Source organism: Tamandua tetradactyla, chromosome 14 (genome assembly GCF_023851605.1).
Source record: "Tamandua tetradactyla isolate mTamTet1 chromosome 14, mTamTet1.pri, whole genome shotgun sequence".
Classification (NCBI taxonomy): domain Eukaryota; kingdom Metazoa; phylum Chordata; class Mammalia; order Pilosa; family Myrmecophagidae; genus Tamandua; species Tamandua tetradactyla.
This window is the reverse complement of record NC_135340.1, coordinates 45,679,684-45,701,140: the sequence shown is the minus strand read 5'-3', so window position 1 is coordinate 45,701,140 and position 21,457 is coordinate 45,679,684. Positions and strand designations below refer to the sequence as shown.

Genomic DNA, 21,457 nt, shown 5'->3' with positions numbered 1-21,457 from the left:
GCCTGCAGTTGTAACCTTACATGCCTTGATGCGTGGAGTGTACCCACTGTGTGCCAGGCACTGCTAGGCGTTAGATGGGGGTGGGAGTGAACGTGGGTTGAACATTAATGAATAGAATTCTGTCTTTGTTTTACGATGCCCACCCATTTGAGGGGCGGTGGGTGTCTAACACCAGGAGAGAAAAGGACTCTGGGATTCAGTACCCCTTTACCTTAAAATAATTTTTCCCCCTCCCCGCTTTTGCATCCGGTTCCCCGCCCCTTTTCAAACTATTGGCGGTAAAGAGTGCATGATGGGTATTCAATATTCTGCACAGCGGAGAGAGCGTGAAGTTATTTTATGAAACTGGTGAAGTATGTTTTAGTGGTCGAACCAGGATTCAAACTCAGGTCTCTTTCCCGCATTTTCAGCGCTTTTTCTTATAGTGGTGAGTAACTAATGATAGCATAAAAGAAACACTTCTAGTGGCATTTTGAATTTTAAAGGAACGTAGAAATTTTCTTTATGGGGCTGTAGCTTAAACAAATGAAATTAGAACCAAGATAGCATTACAAAAATGATTATTGCAGCAATATCTATAATGCAAAAACACTGAAACATATTATTAATTTATAACCACAAAAACCTGAGAGCTTTAAAAAAAAAAAAAGAATATAGCTTGCATTTGCACAAAATGCCTCGGCAAGGGTCCATAAGAAAAAGGTAATATTGGTTTCCTCTGGGATGAAGAACTCTGTTACAGGAAGAAAACTTGTTGCTGTATATTCTGTTTTGCAGTTTGACTTTTGAACCATGCTAATGTATTTACCTATTTAGCCAGGAGTAAATAAACAAAGGGCTTCCCTGAAGTCCTCATTTTATGTCATCTTACTGATTCCCTGTTTTCTGGAAACAACCCTGAGTTGTCTCTTAGAAGCTGGGAGGCTGAATTTTTTAATCTTGAGCCAGCACGGTTGTTCAAGGTTCGCATGGAACCATTTATTTAAAACAATTCAATTAAAATTATTTTTTTTAATTAAGTATTTAACAACAAGAAAATAATTTAACAAACAAAAAGAAGAACTTTCTGGTCTAGAACTTTTAGGCTACATGGCAGTTTTTTTATGTGGTGGGGCTTTTCGGCAGAAGGGATGACTGGTAAGGCTGGCCTGATGTGGACTGCCAAGCTTATGGTAGTAGACCATTTGAGGGCTGCAGGACAACTTTGCGAGTAAGTGATAGGCATATAGCAATCAACTATCCTGGATCTTCTGAGACAATCTGAATTTCAAATATTCAGTCGCCTTGATTCAGTATGCAGACTATGTGGTCTGAACTTCGTTTAGAAAATACAGCCATCATTGAATTAAGTCAAGGGTCTACCAACAACCTGTTATTAAGAGGAAGTCAGTTACTCTTGAACTGGGTGGGGCTGAAGAGGCAAAACTAGATATATTGGTGAAGAATTGAAGTAAATAGAGGTAAAACTGTTGTGTTGGGAATTTGAGAAAGTATTTTCAAATTGCCCTAAAGAGGTACATGCCAATTGTGCTGCCAAACCCTAGTTTGTTACCAAACTCAGTTAGTGCCTATTTTTCAGAGTCCTTCGTGGAATATTCCCCTCATCCGTACCCCCTATTCCAAGCCTCCCCTCCCCCACTGCAGAATGCCTTGAGTCCTAGATTCTAGTTCTATTTTGATTCGATCTTTACCTTCCCTTTCTTGGATCCCTGGTACCTTCTAAGCCAGCTTATTCTCTGGGTCCTGGAGGCTTCCAGACAGCCACAGTTGGTGCCCAAATCTGAGAGGATAGCTTCAGATGGAGGTAAGTCAGTGGGTGTCAGATAGGGAGGGTTCCTGCCACCTACTCTCCTGCCACCTACTCAGACCCTTGGGGATTCCCATTTGACACTTTTGTCTGACAGCAAGCTCTTTGGGCTGGCCTAGAGGGAGGAGACCTGTGGACCCCACCAAAGGCATCACACCTGGGGGAGGCTGGGGAGGGAGACTGAACAATTCAGACTGGAGTTTGGGGAAGGAAGAGGGCTCCTTAGGGGTAGATTAGGACACCTCAGAGGAAGTAGGCTAGGTAGAGAAAGGCTGGCAATTAGGAACTGGATTCTCTAGGAGGGGGACCACATCAATGTGTGTTTGTGCAGCAGGGGCAGAGGTATGTGGTGGGAGGGGCCCAGAAGGGTTTCAAGGGGAAGGCCCAAGTTCTTAAGTCTTTTTCTTTAGGTGCCTGCTCTAGCATTTTGCCCTGAGAGAACTGAGATGAGGTCACTCTTCATCTTATAAAGGGAAGAGGGAGAGAAGATAGGGTTGGGGGATGATTTTAGTCAAAAAAACAGTTCAGTGTCTCATCTGTTGCCAAGCCTGCAGGGAAACATTTTCCTGAAAGCTAGGCTGGAAAGTACTCTAACTGCCAGGGCTCAGAGCTTCACAGCAACTTCCAGCCCCAGAGATGGCTTTTCTTTCTGTATAGCAGTTTTCCTTGATTCATCAGGGCCCAGGGAGGTGGTGGTTAACTCCAACTGGGAAGAAAGCTTTGATTTTATGTTTTGTGGGACTCAGGCCTTCAGACCAATTTCATTTTGTTCAGTACTTTCGGCCATACTTGTGGCCTTCTGCGCTGCTGTTGAGATGACTAATTTGCTTATATTCCATGTCTCCTTCAAGGCCAGGAAGTAGAAGCTGAGTGTTGTCAGTTTGCCAGAGGAATGCTCTTTATAAGAGCAGGGTGGGGTGGGGGGATTAGTATGAATTTAGGCAGATTATCTTCTATTATTGTTATTTAAAGTCCTAGGAGACACGTCCTAATTAATTAAGCACCTTTTGTTTATCCTTAGTCCCCTTAACTAGAATCCACACAAGCAACTCGTGAGCAAGAATTGTGTTCCAGACTTCAATTATCCTTCTCTAAGCAACCAGCTCACAGTCTTGTTCTGAGTGACTCCTAAATTTCTGGTTTTAGGATTTCAAAGCAGAAGGACTGCAAGGCAGTCTGCAGCGCCAAATTTTTAACACGTCTGGCAGCTCTGGAAACCTCCCTACATCTCCCACCCTTCACCCATTTCCTGGTACTTATCTAATCTTCTGTAGTCATTCCTGGCTATTATATAACAGAATTTCTGGGAACCAAACATCTAATCCACACACTTGGTCCTGGGGACAGGGCTTCTGTGAGTTGTGGCAGTGACTACAGAGCAACTGAGAGCAGGGTTTAGGTGGTTTGAATTTGTTTGACATGGTTGGGAATAGGGGATGTCCATGTTTGCTCGTGGGAAGTGTCATGGGTGTGAGTGTCACGGATCCTAGGGTCATTGCTCCTGCTAATAGTTTGCATCTTTCTTCTGTTGTTTTAGGTTAGGAAAGAAAGAAAAGAGATTTTATAAGAAGACAGAGGGGGAGATGGGTCCAATAATCTTTTTGAAACTGCCTCTGTGGGTTCCTAAAGGAGCTGGACAAGGTCCCTTTTCTGCTTATGAGCCTGCTATGGGGTCTTTTCCTGCAGAATAGGTGTCAACCCTGTTCCCTATGGGGCTGTCAGTGGAAGTCTGCCAGGAATTTTCTTGGAGAGGCTTTCCAGGAGCATGGGCTTGTCTCTTTTTGGAAGACATGGATTGGGGAGTCTTGTTGGAAAGGGAGTAACTTCTCCAGTGCACTCATTCACAATTGGGAGTAAGGAATATCAAAATCACCTGGGGAGGGGAGGACAGTTGCAAACTACTCTAGTTCTCAGTCATATCCCCTCCCTCACCTGTTAAGGATCTAGTGGTCTAGTTCTTCAGTGAGTAAAAAGAGACCCAAGTGACCTAACTTCTGGTCTCCTTTCTCAGACCCCATTCCCTCTTTTTCTTTGTCTCAACAGCATCTTCATTGCCTGGACCGGATATGACCATGAAACCTGGCTCCACTATGTCCCCTTTCACTGCACTTCCTTTTCCTCCACCTCCACCTGGCCCACCAGAGCAACCACCCTGGGAGCCTCCCCCACAGCCCCCCATGCCTTCAGCATTCTCTCCAGGCAACCCTCTTGTGCTCTCTGCTTTCCCCAGCCCACTGTTGGTGGCAGGGGATGAGGGCCCTGGCCCTAGTGGGGCTGGGACTGGCAAGGTCATTGTCAAAGTAAAGACAGAAGGGGGAGCAGTTGAGCCTCCTCCAACTCAGAACTTGATCCTTACTCCGACGACGGCCCTCAATTGGATTGCCCCAGGAGCTCCTTGTGGAGGTTCTGAGGGTCCTTCACCGAGATTCCTGACGGCCTCTAATGTGAAGACCATTCTGCCTGCTAAGGCTTCCGGGGTGAGCCAAGAGGGGCCCTCGAGCCTTCCTCTTCAGGCGCCACCACCAGCTGTCCAGCTATCCCCCACTGTCCTACAGGAGGTTTGCCCAGGGCCGTATGGGTCTCCTGGGGAAGGAAGCCCTGTGGCCACCCGATCCAAGCCCTCACTGAGTGACCTTTCCTATACCTCCAAGGGTGTTTATGAGAACTTCCGACGCTGGCAGCGCTACAAAGCTTTGGCCCGGAAGCATCTATCCCAAAGTCCCGATGCAGAAGCTCTTTCCTGCTTTCTTATGTAAGTGGGGAGACCTGAGATTGATTAATCCAGGGCTTTTACATAGGGAGAACTTTGGGATGGTTAGGCTATTTAGGAATAATTGAAGGCAAGTCATGAAGGCCCTGGAGATCCTAAGAAGATAAAAGCATGATAATGATGATACACTTCTTAATCCACTTCCCAGTTTATAACAGGCTTTTAGGTGTCTTTTCTCAAGTGATCTTTTCAACACTGTGAATTCAGGCAGGCATTTTAAATATACGCTTCTATTACAGATAACCACACTCAGAAAGGTTTCCTGTCATAAAGACAGGAGCTATGATTTCAACTTAGGTCTCTGACCCCAAGTGCCATAATCCTCCCATTTTCTTACTACCTTCTAATATTTGAGTCGAGTCTCACTGCCAGCCAGGACAAGGAGTGCTGGCCTTTCCTGTGGGAGGCAATGGACTGTATAGGCTCAAACTGAATGTGGGGACTCAAATGGACATTTGCACACTGGTGTTTCTGGTGGCAGTGTTCAGGATCCACAATGCATGGAGGTAGTCTAAGGATACGACCACTAAGAAATGGAACAGGTAACTATGGTATATACATACAATGGACTGCTGAGCTGCAGCAAGAAGGAATGAAGTTGTCAGGCATGCAACTAGTTATATGAACCTTAAGGACTATATGTTGAATGAAATGTCAGGAACAAAAAGAAACTTGGTGTGCCCTGCTTCCATTTTATTGCCCTGCCATTTTATTGAGAATTCAAGTTGAAATAGGGAAGTGGGAGCATGCTTATCTGGGCAGGACATTTAATGTCATTGATACTCAGTTTTCTTATCTAAAAAGGAGTTAATTAATTAATTAATTAACCCCAGAGGGTTGCTGAGATTAAATGAGCTAATATACCTAGAATGCTTAGCAGTGTCTGACAGAAGAGAAGTCCCCATTAAATGGTAGTCATAGTTATCATCATCATTATAAGGCAACCTAAAAGAGGAAATGAACTCACAAAAGTCCAAAATATCCTTGCCTTAAGGGTTTGAGTGGATGCTAGCCAAGGAATCTGGGGTCATGGGCTGTCTGTTGTGCTTATAAAGCAGTCATTAGTTATCTGGGGAGTTTTCTCTTCTTCCCACCAGACCCTCTACCTCTCTCAACTCTGCACTGTGTCCTCTTTAACATTTTGTGTTAAAATCACCATATAACACATACTACATACATATTTCAGTTCAATGAGTTTTTATATTATACTTAGTTTGTATTATTGAGGCATGATAATATTCATCTTTTTGTTCCTGACATTTCATTCAACATATAGTCCTTAAGGTTCATATAACTAGTTGCATGCCTGACAACTTCATTCCTTCTTGCTGCAGCTCAGCAGTCCATTGTATGTATATACCATAGTTACCTGTTCCATTTCTTAGTGGTCGTATCCTTAGACTACCTCCATGCATTGTGGATCCTGAACACTGCCACCAGAAACACCAGTGTGCAAATGTCCATTTGAGTCCCCACATTCAGTTCCTCCAGGTATATACTGAGCAACTGGTTTCAGGATCAAATGGCAACTCCACCCTTAGCCTCCTTTGGAACCACCACACTGCTCTTCAAGGGGCTAGAGCCATTTACCTTTGACCCTGGTCTACTCATGCTCTCCACACACAAGACCTTTGGAGCAGGGTCTCCTCCCAAAGCGTAGTCCAGACCCTCTGCAGGAGAGTCACTTGGGTAGCCACTACCCAGCTTTCAGTTCTAGATTCTTGTGAGTGGAATGCTGGAATCCATAACTTGTAGTTAACTTCCCCAGGTGATTCTGATGGGCAATATTTGAGGACTCAAAGGGAAGAAAGAGTCAAAACCGGAGTCCTCACTTTAGCCTTGGGCTCTTGATCCTGGGCCCTGGCTTCTGGATCAGGGTAACCTTCCAGAAGTGGGGGTGAGGGAGGGGATCTAGTATTGATATTTGACTGTAAGGATTACCTAGGAGGCAAAAACACTTAAAAAGCAATGAAAAAAAAAATACCACACAATTTTCAATAATTAGAGATTCTTTTGGATTTGTGAGTGCCCTTTTTTTTTTTTTTTATAAATTCAAGAGCCTCTGGACAGGGTTAAGCTTACTTTATGGTGAATCCCATTAATTTAATAGCACTAGTGCTTTCTTCCTAATGTTTAGTTGAAGACAGCACTGAGAATTGGGGATGGTAATAGTGGTTGATTTCAAAAGATGGTGATAAGAATCATCTGTTTTATTTTTGTGTGAAATTTGTAAATTTCAGCTGGAAGAGAGGAGTAAGGTAAAATGAATGGCTAGGAGGTTGGGTAGTCTAGAAGTGCAATTTGGAAGCAGGATGTGACAGAGACAGAGGGGCACATTAGATTTGATGAGGAACAGGGGATATGTGTTGAAGTAGGTGCCAAACAGGTGGATGGGAGGGTTTGCTTTTAGAATATAACTGACCTGATGGGGGTTTTAGCCCAGTACTTCGTTCCCTGGCCCGGCTGAAGCCCACCATGACCCTGGAGGAGGGACTGCCAAGAGCTGTGCAGGAGTGGGAGCGCACCAGCAACTTTGACCGGATGATCTTTTATGAGATGGCAGAGAAGTGAGTCCAAGGATCCCTCATTCTCCCTAGGGGGGCTGTGTGGCTGAGAGCGATGGTGGGGAACAGCGTAGGGTAGTTAACAAAAGCTTGTGTCTAGTGTGTGGGTGATTACTAAAAGGGTTGGTAGGAGTCTCCAGGATCCTCGAAGGCTTTCTTCTCTTACCTCAGGCTGCTTCTTCCACCACAACTCTTGGGTTTTTATATCCTGTCTTCTCTCAGAATCTCCCTCATCTCCTGATCCTGAGCCTGTATGGGCCTTGATAGTAAAGGTTTTAGGATGGTGTCAAAGCCCAGTAGGCATAAAAATCCCATGCTGTAGGAGCGACCTACCGATGAGATAAGCAGGGTCCTTCTCACTGGTCAGGTGGCAAGGCTTGATCTTTGGGACCACCCCTCCACTGTAAATAGTGGCACAGAAAGTCATTTATCCCATCATCCCAAGGAGGGGCTGGCTCTGGAAGAAACTGGTCAGGGGAAGCCAAGGTCCTTGACACCCTGAGTAGTCTCCTGGCTTTTAGCCCATTCCTCCATGATAATCTCCTTGGTTAAAAAAAACTTATTAACTATGAGAAAAATGAACCGTTTTCTCCAAGCTCTTGTTCTACTTTCTCCTCCAAATCTGGATCCATGCCTCCCAGGTTTACCTTTCCAGTATCCCCAGTTCTACCCTCAGAGTTCCAGGATCTCAGCACTGCCTCCTGGTAGGAACTGCCTTGAATTGCAACCCTGGGCCCTGCTTCAGGGTTTCAGCTTTCTTTGTGGTAGCAGATAGAGCCTTAAGGAGAGGGCCACCTGATTTAATTGAATAAGCCTGCATTAAGTGCTGTTATATATACCGTTTGTGGTGCTGGGTGAGATAGGGTATGGAAAAGTAAATGCTTCAGCTCTATCCTAGAGAAGATTACTAGCTCTAAATTGTTCATTTTTTAAACAACCTTCCTCAGTGACAACTGCAGGTAAAGGAACAATGTAGTAACCCCATGGGGTTACCTCTTAACTGCTATTCGGCCACCTGTAAGTGGCTCCCACCAGGGTGGCTTGACTTAGGCGGAACTTTGCCCAACTGAGAACACTTCCTTTCTTAGCTTTGACCACTGCCTGGTGTCTGCATCCCTGGTGAGCCTGGCCTCCTCAACACTACCGGTGCCTTCCTCATCCTCTACAGGTTCATGGAGTTTGAAGCTGAGGAGGAAATGCAGATTCGGAATGCACAGCTGATAAATGGGTCCCAGTGTCTACCTCCAGCAGCCCCTCTGAAACTTGACCCTCCAGGGCCCCCAGCTCCTGAGGTTTGCCAGCAGCCAGGTATGACCACCCAATTCCAATATGAGCCATGGGCCAAAGCTCAAAGGGTGGTGTGCAGAAAGTGGTCACGAATTAGGATAGGCATTGCCCTTGTTTCTGCAACTTTTATTCCAAGCAGTGGTATTTGATGTTTCAAACAGAACCCCATAGGAGCCAACGTTCTCAGGTTCCCTTTGTCCTGAACTAGGTATTGATTCTAGACAAGTAAACTAACCAATCTCTCTTTCCTTGACTGTCAAGTGGATGGTCACAATACCCAATCTGCCTAAGAAATAGGAGCTGGATTAGGAACTTCTTGGAATTTCAGGGGTTCCAATATTCTTCATTCCTAGATTCTCTCTTAGACTCTCCAGCTCCGAAATCTCCCATTGCTAGTATTTTAGGTTGACCTGACATAGCCTGGAACCATTTCAGTATACCCAGGTTATAAAAGTTATAGCTTCTGTGCCATTTTCCCTTTCTCCTTTCCATGTCTTGCTTAGTGTACGTTCCCAAGAAGGCAGCTTCCAAGGTACGGGCTCCCCGCCGGCGGCAACGCAAACCCCAGAGACCTCCAGTTCCCGAGGCACCCAAGGAGATCCCAGCAGAAGCTGTGAAAGAGTATGCTGACATCATGGAAGGCCTGGTGGAGAGTAGCTTGGCCACTGGGGAGTCAGATGGAAAGCAGGAAGACGAAGAAGAGCAGCAACAGGAGGAAGGGATGTACCCAGATCCAGATCTCCTGAGCTACATTAACCAGTTGTGTTCTCAGGAGGTCTTTGTCTCCAAGGTGAGCTGGGTTTGGAGATCTGTTTCTAGCAGATCCTGGGGACTAGGTACTCCTGGGAACCAAAGATCTGGAGTTCTGCCTAAGGCAGTTAGGAACTAGGCTCTATACCTTAACTGCTGAGAAGCATGTGAATGTAGCTGGTGGTGGTGATGGCTTATACAGCCCCCTGGGTGGAGGTGGGAGTTTGAGGTTCATGGCTTCCTCTCTAGAGCCTCCACCCTCACAGGCTACCTCCTGTCAAGGACCTTCACATCTTGCTCCCTTCTGTTTCCAGGTGGAAGCCATCCTCCACCCTCGATTTCTGGCAGATGTGCTGTCCCCAGAAAAACAGAGAGATCCTTTGGCCTTAATGGAGGAGCTGGAGCAAGAAGAAGAACTCACTCTCACCCAGGTAAACCCGTGAAGTAGGAAATATCAGAATAAGAAGTCTGCATAATTTTATCTAACTCTATACTCTCTTGGATGGTTATGGCTTCTGGAAAAGCTTCAGACTTTTCCAGAAAATCTGAAATGGACATGAAAGTCTGAAAATGGAAAAATGCTTCAGGATTAAGCATTAGGTGTAGAACAAGTAGATGGGTGACTATGGAGAGGGAAAAGGTTTGGAGGGGCTTAGAATATGGGATAAGATAACAAGAGAGGGAAGAAAGAAGAGCTACAGAATGTTTTTAATACCATCACTTAAGCCACTTGCTTGCTTTCCCTGCCCTGCTCAGGTACCATTGTCCCACCACCCACTCCGCACCTCCTCTTAAAACCACGTGCAGAACTGGTATTTGTCTGTTTTCCTTCCAGCTTGTACAGAAGCGACTCTTGGCCTTGGAGGAGGATGATGCAGAAGCACCTCCAAGTTGCAGTGGAGGTCATTCAGACTCGAGTCCTTCTGTTTCTGATGAGGAGGAAGATGGGAGTGGGAGGTTTCGGCCCTCCCCTGGGCCTCACACAACTGGGAGCATTATTCACCTTGGAAAGACTGCTTCTCCAGGAAAGAGGGCAAGAGAAGGGCCTGGTAGGCATGAGCGAGCACTAGACGGCACAAGGGGGATGCGCCAGGATGCAAGTTCTCTGCCATCTTCTAGCAGCTGGGACCTGCAGCTTGAAGTTGCAGCTCCACAGGGAATTCAAGGACCCTTGGGAATGGAGAGAAGAGGGTCTGGAAAGGTTACAAACCAGGTATCCCAGGATGGCCACCTGGGAGGAGTAGGATCCATTGAGCATTCGCTTGTGGCTGATAGGACTTCAGAAGTCTTGGCACTTTGTTGGCAAGAAGGCCCTCAACTGGAGGGAGCTCCCTGTTTGGCTGTTGGACTTGAAAAGCCAGCTCCTCTGCAAGGTCAGGGGTTAGACCACCAGGTTTTGGGGCTTCAGACAGGTCAAGAGATGGCAGGTCTTGGAGTGCTTCCTCAAGGGAAGGAGGCTTTAGCACTGCCCCAGGAAGGCTCTTTAGGAGCCATGTGGGGGGATGATACAGGCCCTGCCATGGTTCAGAGTTATGATCAGAACCCTTCTCCTGGAGGAGCTGTGAACAGGGATGGGGCCTCTCTTAGTCCAGGGCTTTGGCTGAGCAGTGAGATGGATGCTGTAGGCTTGGAGTTGCCCTTACAAATTGAGGAAGTCCTAGAGAACTTCCAAGATAGGGAACATGTAACCAACCACCAGGGAGGCTGCCCGATACTAGGCTCCAAAAGCCACATTTCTCTGTGTCCTGGAGAAACCACATCATCTGGGGATGTAGGGAGCAGTGCAATTCCCTGTGGAGGCACAGCTGAGCCCCAAAAGAGAAACTACTGTAGCCTGCCAGGAACTCACAGGGCCAGCAGCCCTGCCTTGAGGCCCAGAGAAAATGGAGGACATGGCCCCGAGACTGGAAGGGAGCCCAGTGATCTGTGGGCTGGAGGTTGTTCCCAGTTGCTGGAAAGCAAAACCACTGCCCCTACACTGGGGTCTCCCAAAGAAACCCTTCTGCCTCTATGTCAAGACAATATTCTCATCTTGGGGGCCCAAGATGCCTCCTCCTTCCCTGAGGCTAGCCAAGATGCAGGGAACAGAGGGAATTCAATTTCTTCTCTGTTGGAATCCACGGGGTCCGTCAACATATCAGCTGTTAGAGATGACCACTGCCAACCGGGGGTCAGTGAGGACACCTGCCTGCCAAATTTTAATTCTGACGATCCCCAAAGAGAGGGCAGAAAGGATAGCGAACTATCCATTCCTAAAGATCTTACTCCCTTACCAGGGAATCAAGAGTCTTACATAAGTGGAATCCCCAAATCACCATCTCCTCATGAGGACCCTCAAAGCAGTTCCCCTAGATGGGGACCTAGGGATGCCTTAGTTCTGAGAGAAACCTCTCCTGTTAGTGAAACACGCAGCTCTGCAGATGGAGCCAACAAAGAAAAGGGGGAAGATGAGGACGTGGAGGAAGATGAGGAACTCTCTAACTTTGCCTACCTCTTAGCCTCTAAACTCAGCCTGTCACCACGGGGGCTTCCCCTCATTCCTCACGCTACCTCAGGCCTGCCCTCTACAGGAAGTCCAGGGGTCCGGAGAGCATCCCACGCCCATGCCCCCTCTGATGAGGCAGAGGGCCTCAGCCAACCTCCATGTCCTGTTGCCAAGTGTGAGAAGGGCGTTCTAGCTGGAGGCCCAGCCCCTGTTGATAAGAAGCCCCACCCAGGAGCTGACCCTGGGGTCTCCGGGGAGAAATCCTTAGCTCTGGGAGTGGTTCGAGCTCCACAGCCTCGTAAAAGGCGGCGTGACAGTTTCGCCACTGGGAGAAGGAAGAAGCGACGTCGTAGCCAGTAGGGATCTCCCATCCTCTCCCGCAGGCCAGCACCTAAAGATGGGGGCCCCATAGTCGACTTCACCCTTGCTGCACATCAGTGGAGGCTCTCTCTGCCAAATGTTTCTTGGTTTACAAAAGTAGCAAGGATGGGAAGAATGGTCAGACTGGCTAAGATGGAGACTATCCCTTAGGAGGGAGAAACAGCTTTAAAAGTGGAGTTGTATGGAAAAAAAAACTAATAAAGTTTTTTTGTTGTTCCAAATTGCTCAGTGCATCTTTCTTCTGTATTCACATCTTTGCTGCCAGGTGGAGTAAAATGTTGTAAAGAAGAAAGTAGATGGGGGTGGTCCTGGATTCTGTGGATCCACAGGTAACTTACCTTGACTCCAGCCTTTTTTGTTGCTTCCTGCAGCCTCTTCTTGGGAGCACACTGACTTTCATGCTATGGTTAAGTCCCTAATGACCACTTTATACTTTCCCTCTTCACAAGCCTAGGCTTGGTTTGGGGAGTCCTTCGCTGGACATGTCTCCTTTGAAAAGTTTATAGATGGAAAGAGGCTTTTTTTACCTATCAGATCTCTGGCTTACACATCTAATTTTCTAAACCTAATTTACTACATGGCACCTTTCTTAAATGCACTTAGGACAGAATGAACACAAGGGAATCAAATGATTATCAGCTAATTCAGTGGCAAAGAAACTCCTGTGTTGGCTGATCTGACCTGGCAGGGAGGAGGGTCTGTTCCTTGTTGACACAGCTCTTTGCTTCTACTACAGGAGAATGAATCAAGTCTCAAAAGGATTCTGAAATATGGAATGGCAGTCAGCTATTTTTTAATCTCTAATAAGGACAGTACAAGAGGGAATAGGCTGAAAAGAGGTTCATGAGGAAGCCTGTTAAAATGTGTGAATATAAGATATGGCAACAGAAGGGGATGTGAAATCTCTTTAAGTAATTTCAGTGCAGGAAAGAGGCCTGTCCAACTGGAAATGAGAATGATTCATCCAATTACGGCAAAGAGGACTGACCTTGGGTGTGTTCAGAGTCTTAAAATGAGCAGCATGCAACCATTAATCTTTTTCCAACTAATGATAATATCAGTATCATAGAGCTTCATTTTTTAAATAGATATATATTTATATTTATATATAAAATAGTTTCTTACAAAAAAAAATGACAATCAACTTAAAAAACAACAACAACAAAAAATCAAACAGGAGCAGAGATGGGGGCTGAGGCATATGCTTGGCCCCTAGTGCTGCCCTGAGTCTGCGGGGCCGGATGTGAGCTGGGGAGGAAAGGGAAGAAGGGATGAGGCTGCTCAGTCACCCTTCTGCTTGGGTGCTTGCACAGTCCCATTGGCCAGAGCAGTGGGGTGGCCTGGGGATGAGGCATGTAGTGTCTGGGAGGTGCCTCGAGGGGTGTGTGGGGGCCGCAGGTAGGTGCTGAAGAGCTTCCCGTAGAGTGGGTCACGGAGGGAGAAGTTCTGGAACTGACCTGGTCAAATAAGAGATGGGGAAAGAGAAAAAGATCTAAGAATGAGGGGAGAGGATGTCCCTGCTCCTTTCTCAGAACTGATTATGTTCTCTCCCTCTAATCTCTGCTTAATTTCTCAAATCTGGTTTTACATCTTCTCTCCCTTTCTAGCCTGACCTCTCACACATTCTGATCCGCAGCAGTGGCTGCCAGTCCTCCTTTCCCCAAGCCCAGTGCTTTCAAGTCCCAAGTGCTGGTCCTGCCCCTAGTGCTTGTGTGAGACCAGGAAGGCAGTGACTCACAGAGGGACAGGCCTTGGCTAGGCTCCACCTGGCACAACTCAGCATGCAAAGTCACGGCAGCAGGGCGGGGAGAACCCAGCAGCAGGTGCAGGATGGTGCTAAAGCCGTCCCTATACAGCAGGCGGCCAGGCCCTTCAGCCTGCTCCTCGGCAAAGAGCTTGGGGAGAAAAAGGACACGAGTTAAGCCATCAAGCCACTGGCCAACACTGCTCCACAGGTTTGCCAGACAGGCTCTTCCTCTCTCACCAACTCCCCTCCACCCCCACGACCACTACACACACCCACTGCCAACCTTCTAGGACCCTTTCTACAGGAGAAGTTTGAACTTCATAGCACTTCCCTCTCCTGGTTCCCAGCCAGGACTCAACATAGAGACACTGGGCCATGACAGCTTTAGACAGTGTGGGACTAGACCGGACAACAAGCACTTACTATCCAGAAGCGAGTGGGAACAGCACACCATACAGGCCTCCTGGCGGCTAAGCATAACCACCAGGCACCCCCATCCCTGTTCCTGGTACCTCAAAGGCCAGGCGGGTCAGCTCGTCTAGGCTCCTGCCCCCATCCAGAGCTGCCAGTGCAAGGGCCACATCTCTGAAGTCCACTAAACCCTTGGCATCCTGGAGGTGAAAGAGAAACCAGGGTAATGCAGGGACCAACACTGGATCCTCCCTCTGGCTCTGTGGATTTTGGCTCTCCCCTTTTCTCAGGAGGCATGGGGTCACCTTACTGACTGACTGCTTCCCTCAGAGCTGTTTTCCCCAATCTCCCCCAGGATCCCCAAGGCCATGGGCTTACTCAAACTATACTCCAGAGGCACCTGGTAACACAGTTCTCCCATAAAAGGATCTCTTAAAAATAGGAGGAATCCCTCAGGAATGCTAAAATTACTGTCAAGTTTCTGACATGCCAGCAGAGGGCACTGCAGCCCCCCAAGCTGGACAAACTGGTTCTCTCCTTGTGCAGATTCAGCCTATATGGGAGAACTGGTTGGACAGACTGAAAGGGTACACTGGCATTTCTTACAAAAGCAGGAGATGCCTGCTGTGCCAGTTCTATGGAGAATCTTGGTGTTTGGGTTTTGGGTTTTGCTCTGCCATTGGCTTAATGGGGATGCTCCTTTTAGGGATGGGCTGATCCAATCTAAGGAACCAACACACTGGACACTCTCTGTCCCTTCAGAGGATGCTGAAAGCCATGGTCTGTACCTCAGATCAAAAAGACTTGAGACACTGTTATTGTCTGTTAAATTAAGTATCTCTTAGGATTATTATAATTCTATAGGAAAACCTGATTAAAGTCCCTGGAAATATATAGTTTGCTAAGAATCTTAAGATACTTCAGAAATTCCCTGGAGAAGTTATGGGAGATTTTAAGAACCTGCTCAAGTACTGCAAATATTTCCAGATCTAAAGCTCTTAACATCTGATAACCTGAACAGTGTTGTTTCCTCCACACTATGTTCTTGCCTAACTTTCATGACAGTTTTTCAAACACTCTCACCCAGTGCCCCACAAGGTCGTATGATCCCCGATTTTGCCAATCTCTAAGATGGCTTCAGGAATGTGTGGACCTCAGTGATAAATCATTTCTTCTTTGTTCCTCCCCACAATGATTAAAACATTGCTCTTTGGTGCACTGCATGCTCACAAAAATGAGTATCTAACAATGGCTGAGAGAAGATCCAGTGCAGACTCCAAATTCACCATTCTATGCAACTGACATGGCCACTCCGATACTAGCCTAAACCCTAAGTGTGTCAGTCTGTGTAAGACCTTAGGTTCTGCCCTCCACATGTCAGCTCCTTTACCTGCTGGAAGTAGCTAAAGGCACCAGCCGCTGTCTGAGCATCAGAAAGCTGGAGCTGTCTAGCAAACTCTTCCTGGCTGATCATTCGACTCCGTCCTGGCTCTGCCCCAGCATCCACACAGTCAGGGGACAGTCTACAAGGGAATTATTGAAAGCAGAGATCAGGCTCCATTTCTCTGTGTACATACCATCGAGCAAGACCCTGGCCCCAGCCTGAAAAGTGCCTCCAGTACAAGTTTAGCTGGTATTTTCCTAAGATACTCTGACTCATAGTTCCTTGAGAGTTCTTCCCATTCTCCTCACCTGTTATTATGTATCTTTCCCTTCCTTTTACTCCACTATTTTTTTAAAATTCCTCTATTGTGAGACTTTTTTCTTTAAGACTTTCCCTTCTTTCCATTTCTCCCTTGTCTTACTCTTTTTCCTTGTCTGTATGTAACAATGCCCATCCTCCCATCTTCGAGGTCACTTACCCAGCTTTCCGAAGCACCTTTCCCAGTTCCCAGAGCTGCGGCTCCAATGCCACCTTCAGACGGCCCACCACAATCACTGGCAGGTTTCCCACAAACTCACATTCAGTGGCTGGAATGCCCAAGGCCCTACCAGATGAAGATGGGATGAAAGGAAGGGGAAGGAGGCCAAAGAATCTTCTGAGGGTTCATTCTACTCTGGCACTCTGGCCTGAAGACTAGGGAAAGTAGATTAGGTCCCTTAAGTTTCCCCTCTTTAGTCTCAATTGTCAAACAACCCTCTCTACTGCCTACCTGTCTTCCCCAACCTCCCATCTTTGCACAAAATCTTGGTCCTCCCCCCCATGGTTCCTTTGCCCTGTATATTTGCTCCAGGAAATACTTTGTGAGACACTCACTGTGCCATGACCCTCTGGACATTGTTGGCATAGAGGGTGGGGTCCCTGCTCTCCTCAGGGCTGGGGTGATACACAGGGAGGAACTGAAACACAGACAATAACAGGAATTCAAAGCTAGGGGTGACCACTCCCACCCTCTCTTCCCAGGGTTTCAGGGGTCTGTGGAGGTCCATCCTCCCATCCCTCCCATGGGGTCATACCTCTACATCCACGATGCTGCAGGGCTGAGAGGCTGTGAGCCAGAGGACTTTGAGTCTAAGAGATGAGAGACCTCAGTTGCCCCCCAATCACAGCTGCCTGGCCATGGGTTCCTCCCACCCCAAGGAGGGGAGTAGGAAAGTTCTGTCCACTGATAAAGAAATGAACTCCCAGCCACGCAGTCAGCAGGGTGAACACGCAGTTGGGTGACCGTGGGAGGGGCCATAAGGGTTGTAGGGAAAGAGATAAGAGCTGCAAGGGATATGCCAGAGATGCAGGCAAGAGGTTTGGGGAATGGAGGTAGAAAATCACTTAGGAACCTAGGAATTTAAATTAAAATGAACTTTAATCACAGCAAAAGTGAGTTAGGTGGGATACCTGAAAGCAGTTTCAGATAATATTGAGAGATCAGAACAAAACAGAAGGAAACAGACATCCCCTTCTCTAGAATTCTTCCAGCCCTAGAATGAAGGGCCATTCACATTGTCTGGAGATTGGAAGATGGGCCAGGAATTCTCTGATGGACCTTGTTTCCCCACCCTCACCCCAGGGACACCACAACTCACACTCCAGGGCCCCTCCATGCCCAGCTGGTGGTATCCTATGGGAGAAGCAGAGGGTAGGGGGTGGGGGGTGGGGAGAAGGGCATTATTTTTCATCCCTAGAACTAGCCAATTCCCTTTGAGCAGAAGCCCTGACTTTGCCCCCAGACCAACCCGCATACACATACCATCATCATGCCAATAGTTTTTACTTATTCCCATTTATGGTGTGTTCGTGCACCCATTCCACCCTTTCTTGAACTAAGACTCACCAGACTGTTTGGGTAGCGGATGAGGACAGGCTGCACAGGTACCCCTGCGATGAAGGCTCCTAAATCCCATTTCCACCCCCACCCCCCCACCCCCAGCAGAGGTTAGTGCATAAAGTAGCTAGAGGGGATGAAGTGTGGGGATCTGGTGCAGTTTTCAAACGAGGATACTGCTCTAGCCTTGTTCCATTTCATTGATCATTTTCTCTCTGACTCCTTGAATTTTAATTAGCGAGGAGGTTCTCTGTCCTCCTGATCCCTTGGCCCTTCCACTTCTTGGGTTATTCCAGAGTCCCTCCCCAAATTTGTTGCTCCCTTCTCCAACCACCCTACACCCAATATCATCTTATTCACCTGGTTTGAACTTAAGTAGAGCCTTCTTGTTGGAACAGGTGCCCTCAGGAAAGAATAGGACCTGATGGGGGAAAAAAGCAAGGGACAGGAATGAGGAAGAGTGGGCTGAAGGGGAGGAGAGAGGAAAAAGCCTCTTGAGGAGCACATAAAAGGTGAGAGGAGGATCTGAAGACCCTTACCCACCTGGGGCCACTTGCCTCCTGAGGTTGTCCGTCTTCGGACCTCCTCAACTACTTTACGTCGAGAAGCCGGGTCATGCCGGGACACAAGGATGGCTTGGTTGAAGCGAAGAAGGGCTGGGGTTGGGAGAGGATATGAAGAGGAGTCACATGGTTCCTATCTGAGGGCATTAACATCACGCAGCCTGACCTCGCTCATTAGTCTGAGATGTTTTTCAGTCGTCCCCTTGCCCTTGGACAATCCGTTTATTATATGTCGTCCTTTTAGGGAACTGACTAGAGTCCTCCAACTACTTCTGTATGTCCTAGCTCTCAGAGTCCAAGAGCTTGGTCCACAAATAGTGTTAATTTACATTTCATTTGCCAACATCAGTCAAAATTCCTTCTAACTTCTCCCTCCCCACTTGGGGCTAGTTTTTCTCTCTACAATGTCTCCAGTTCCCAGAGTTGTCATCCTTCCCTTCATCCCTGTTGAATTCTCTCACCTCCAATGACAGGTACAGAAAGGTTCTCAGCTCGGGACACAACCTTGGGCAGGTCACAGGGCAGCAGTACGATGGGGTCAAAGAAAGTGGAGTGGGGGGCAGCCACAAGGACAGGTGCCTGAAGGCGAGAGGCCCGCTGGCCCCGAACACGAATCCGGAGGAAACCCAGCAGGAAAAAGAGCAGGCGGCTCAGGCCCAGCACCGCATTGTGGCACACAGTCCTGCCAGGGTAAGGACGGGTATCAGCAGAAGCAGTTCCCTCACCCACCCCATAGTTCAGACTACTGGGAAAATACAGTGCCTCTTTCTTGTCCTCAAATACTCAGCCCAAGGGGCTGGAGTCTACGGCCATTTTGGGACATAGCAGGGCCTATCACTTAAGAGTTGAGGTCCTGGGTACCAGGTCTGAGCCTGGCTGACTCATTTCACCTACCCAATCAGGGTAAGACAGCTCCAGAGCCCTCCATCCTCTTCTCAAAGGGAGGTAAGAATGGAAGAGAAGTGAGAGGTAGGTTCACTGGGGGTTGATTCCCCACTTACTTCCTCCATCCTGTAATTGGTTCCTGGAGCTGCTCCTCAGTAAGACCAGCTACTTGCAGCCAGGCAAAGGGCCATAGAAGAAAGAGGACAATAAAGGCCAGAAGCACTCGGATGGGGGCTAGCAGGGTCCCCAGGAGGCAGAACTGCAGAGGGTGGGAAAGAATGCAACTTCAGGTCTGGAAGAGGCTCCCTCTATAACTTCCCCTCTTCCACAAGGATGGACCCAAGAGAAGAGAGCCATCATCACCCCGTGTAGTTCAGAAGATATGTGGTGTGGGACAGGAGAGGAGATTGGGCTCCAATGTGGGATGAAGATAATCAGGCCAAGTGTTTCGATAAAAGATTAATAGGATTAGGGGCCTCTGTCTCTCAGTTGGTCTCCATCCCAGCTATAGAAATAAAACGAATGTCTAAAAATGCATCTAGCATTTTTGAAGGGCTGTTAAGAAGATTTAATGAGATAACATGTGAAAGCCCCCAGCACAGTGCTTGAGGGAGAGTGGGTTAGAAATAATTCCCCCCCCCAACACACACATTCCATTCCATAAATAGCTCAGATGCCCAAAAGAAACCAGGTCCACAGTACTCTCCACACTAGGCCTAGGAGGCAGAGGGTTGGCACGCACAGAGGTCCACTTCTCGGGCTGCAGGCCAGTCTCTAGTTCTGCCCAACAGTAGTCCCGGAGTACTGGGGGCTGAGGGAGAAAAGAGCTCCGCCCTACTTCACAAGGTAGAGGTTGCCAGGAGCCAGGGTGACTCCATCGGCTGCCCTGGGGCAGTGCAGGTAAACAAGCCGAGCCGTTAGAGCCCGCCTCAGGGGAGGTAATGAAACACACACCTCGAATACTCCCATGCCACACCACCTTCAAGTTCCGCTGGGCTGGTGCGGCCCTCCACTTCCTGTAGCCAACCCCCTTACCAGTCACCCTCTTCCCAGCCGGGAGGTGCTGCAGTGCGGGGGGTGGGGGTGGGGGTGGGGTTGTGGAAGGAGGGGGTGTTGGAAGGGCATAGGGATGCGAGCTCCGGGGGCAGAAACCTCCCGGTTCTAATTCAGAGCCCCGCAGAAGCACTCCACACGCCCCCGCCCCAACCCCCGGCTTCCGTAGCCTCCAACTCCCTCCTAGCCCATCAGCCTCCGCAGGATGTAATCCGCATTCCCCTGTGTCCTCCATCTCTCCTACCCTTGGGTTCCCTGCAGTCCTCCATCCTCACCTACTCAATTCTTCCACACCTTCGAGCTTGGCCAAGCTGCGTCTGTTCAGGACTCCCGACTCCCTCCCCCACGTGCGCACCTCCGACTCCCACTCCGCAAGCCTCTCACCCACCTCCTTCCTGGTTCCCCATCCCCATCTTGGCCTGGGCCCTAAATGGCCCATTTTTCTATCCCCACGAGTCCTCGCGACACCCCCTTTCCACACCTTACCTTAACCCTCTGGAGGCAGGAGAGATGTAACTCATGCACGAAGGGGTTGGGAGGCGCTGGGGGTCCCGGAGTGGGGTTGAAGGGGACCCGGTCCCCCTGACTTCCCTGGTTCATAGCGGCGCGAGGAGGTTCGAGGGAGGGCGCCCCGGCCCCCGCTCTGCAGAGCAGCAGCTGCCGCTACTGCAGCAGCGGCGGCGGTGGCAGTCTGGCCCCGGCCCCGCCTGGTGCGGGGCGCCGAGGGGCGGGGAGCTAGCGGCGCGGCCCGGCCCGCGTTGTCAGGGCGCCGGCCGAGGGGCGGGGCTTTCAGCGCCCCGGCGCCCCAGCTCCCGGGCGCTGGCCGAGGCATCCGCAGCCCCCCCGGCCATTGTTCCGCAGCGGCTGGAGGCTGGCCTGCCGGGTCTTGACCCTCAGGGCGCTCTGCTGGACACACTTGGCCGCCGCCTGTCCGCAGGCCTCCAGCGCGGAGCGGATTTAGGGCCGCGCGGTGGGTGCGGAGCGGAGAGAGCCCGCGGTCCACGCCCCGGCGTCGAGGTCACCCGTGGAGAGCAGATCAGGGTGGAGCCCCTGGGCTGGTGGGAAGGGAGGGGCGAGTGCGCTGTGAGCCGAGGCCGGCGGCTCGGCGCTGGGGCCGGGCCCCTCTCTCCCCGGGCCCCCTGAGCCCCTGCCTCCCTTCCTCGCAGGCCGACCACCTTTCCTTACTGGTCGCGGCGACGCCATCGCGCGAGGATTTGAGGGGCTCGCGCCCTCTGGTGGCTGCGTTCTTCCTCCCAGCTCTGCGCATCCGTGGCTGGCCTGCGCTGAGCAGGGCCGCCTCCCCTGGCGTGAGGACCCCTTGAATCCGTGAGGCCCTAACATCCCCCAGCACGCTGGCCTGCACGTCCTGCCTGAGTCCTACCTGGGGAGAGGCGTAGCAGCCCAGAAAGATCGCTTTTTCCTGCTGGTCTCTCCACGCTCTCTTCTCTCTCTCTCTCTGGCCGGCTGTTGCGTGAGGGGAAGCACAATGAACCA

General features: G+C 49.3%; 2 protein-coding genes across 3 annotated transcripts; one reads left to right on the top strand and one right to left on the bottom strand.

Annotated features, from left to right (window-relative positions):
- The first annotated feature begins 74 nt into the window (after positions 1-74).
- On the top strand, positions 75-12,259 carry NUTM1 (NUT midline carcinoma family member 1). The gene is made up of 9 exons (XM_077126735.1): positions 75-92; positions 365-427; positions 1,729-1,804; positions 3,851-4,559; positions 7,016-7,144; positions 8,310-8,449; positions 8,932-9,218; positions 9,493-9,609; positions 10,014-12,259. Exons 1-9 carry the CDS (start codon positions 75-77, stop codon positions 12,021-12,023), a joined length of 3,549 nt encoding a protein of 1,182 aa, XP_076982850.1. The 3' UTR covers positions 12,024-12,259.
- On the bottom strand, positions 11,041-20,654 carry LPCAT4 (lysophosphatidylcholine acyltransferase 4). Of its 2 annotated transcripts, none has more exons than XM_077127348.1 (14): positions 20,450-20,654; positions 19,027-19,169; positions 18,487-18,707; positions 18,006-18,118; positions 17,823-17,883; positions 17,472-17,515; positions 17,224-17,258; positions 16,660-16,714; positions 16,460-16,542; positions 16,065-16,190; positions 15,593-15,725; positions 14,304-14,402; positions 13,783-13,939; positions 11,041-13,501 (listed from the first exon to the last, which is right to left on the bottom strand). In XM_077127348.1, exons 1-14 carry the CDS (start codon positions 20,561-20,563, stop codon positions 13,326-13,328), a joined length of 1,560 nt encoding a protein of 519 aa, XP_076983463.1. In that variant the 5' UTR covers positions 20,564-20,654; the 3' UTR covers positions 11,041-13,325. The 2 variants fall into 2 exon arrangements, with proteins under 2 accessions (XP_076983463.1, XP_076983462.1); XM_077127347.1 differs by having other exon boundaries at positions 11,042-13,501; positions 17,472-17,530.
- Positions 20,655-21,457: the final 803 nt, after the last annotated feature.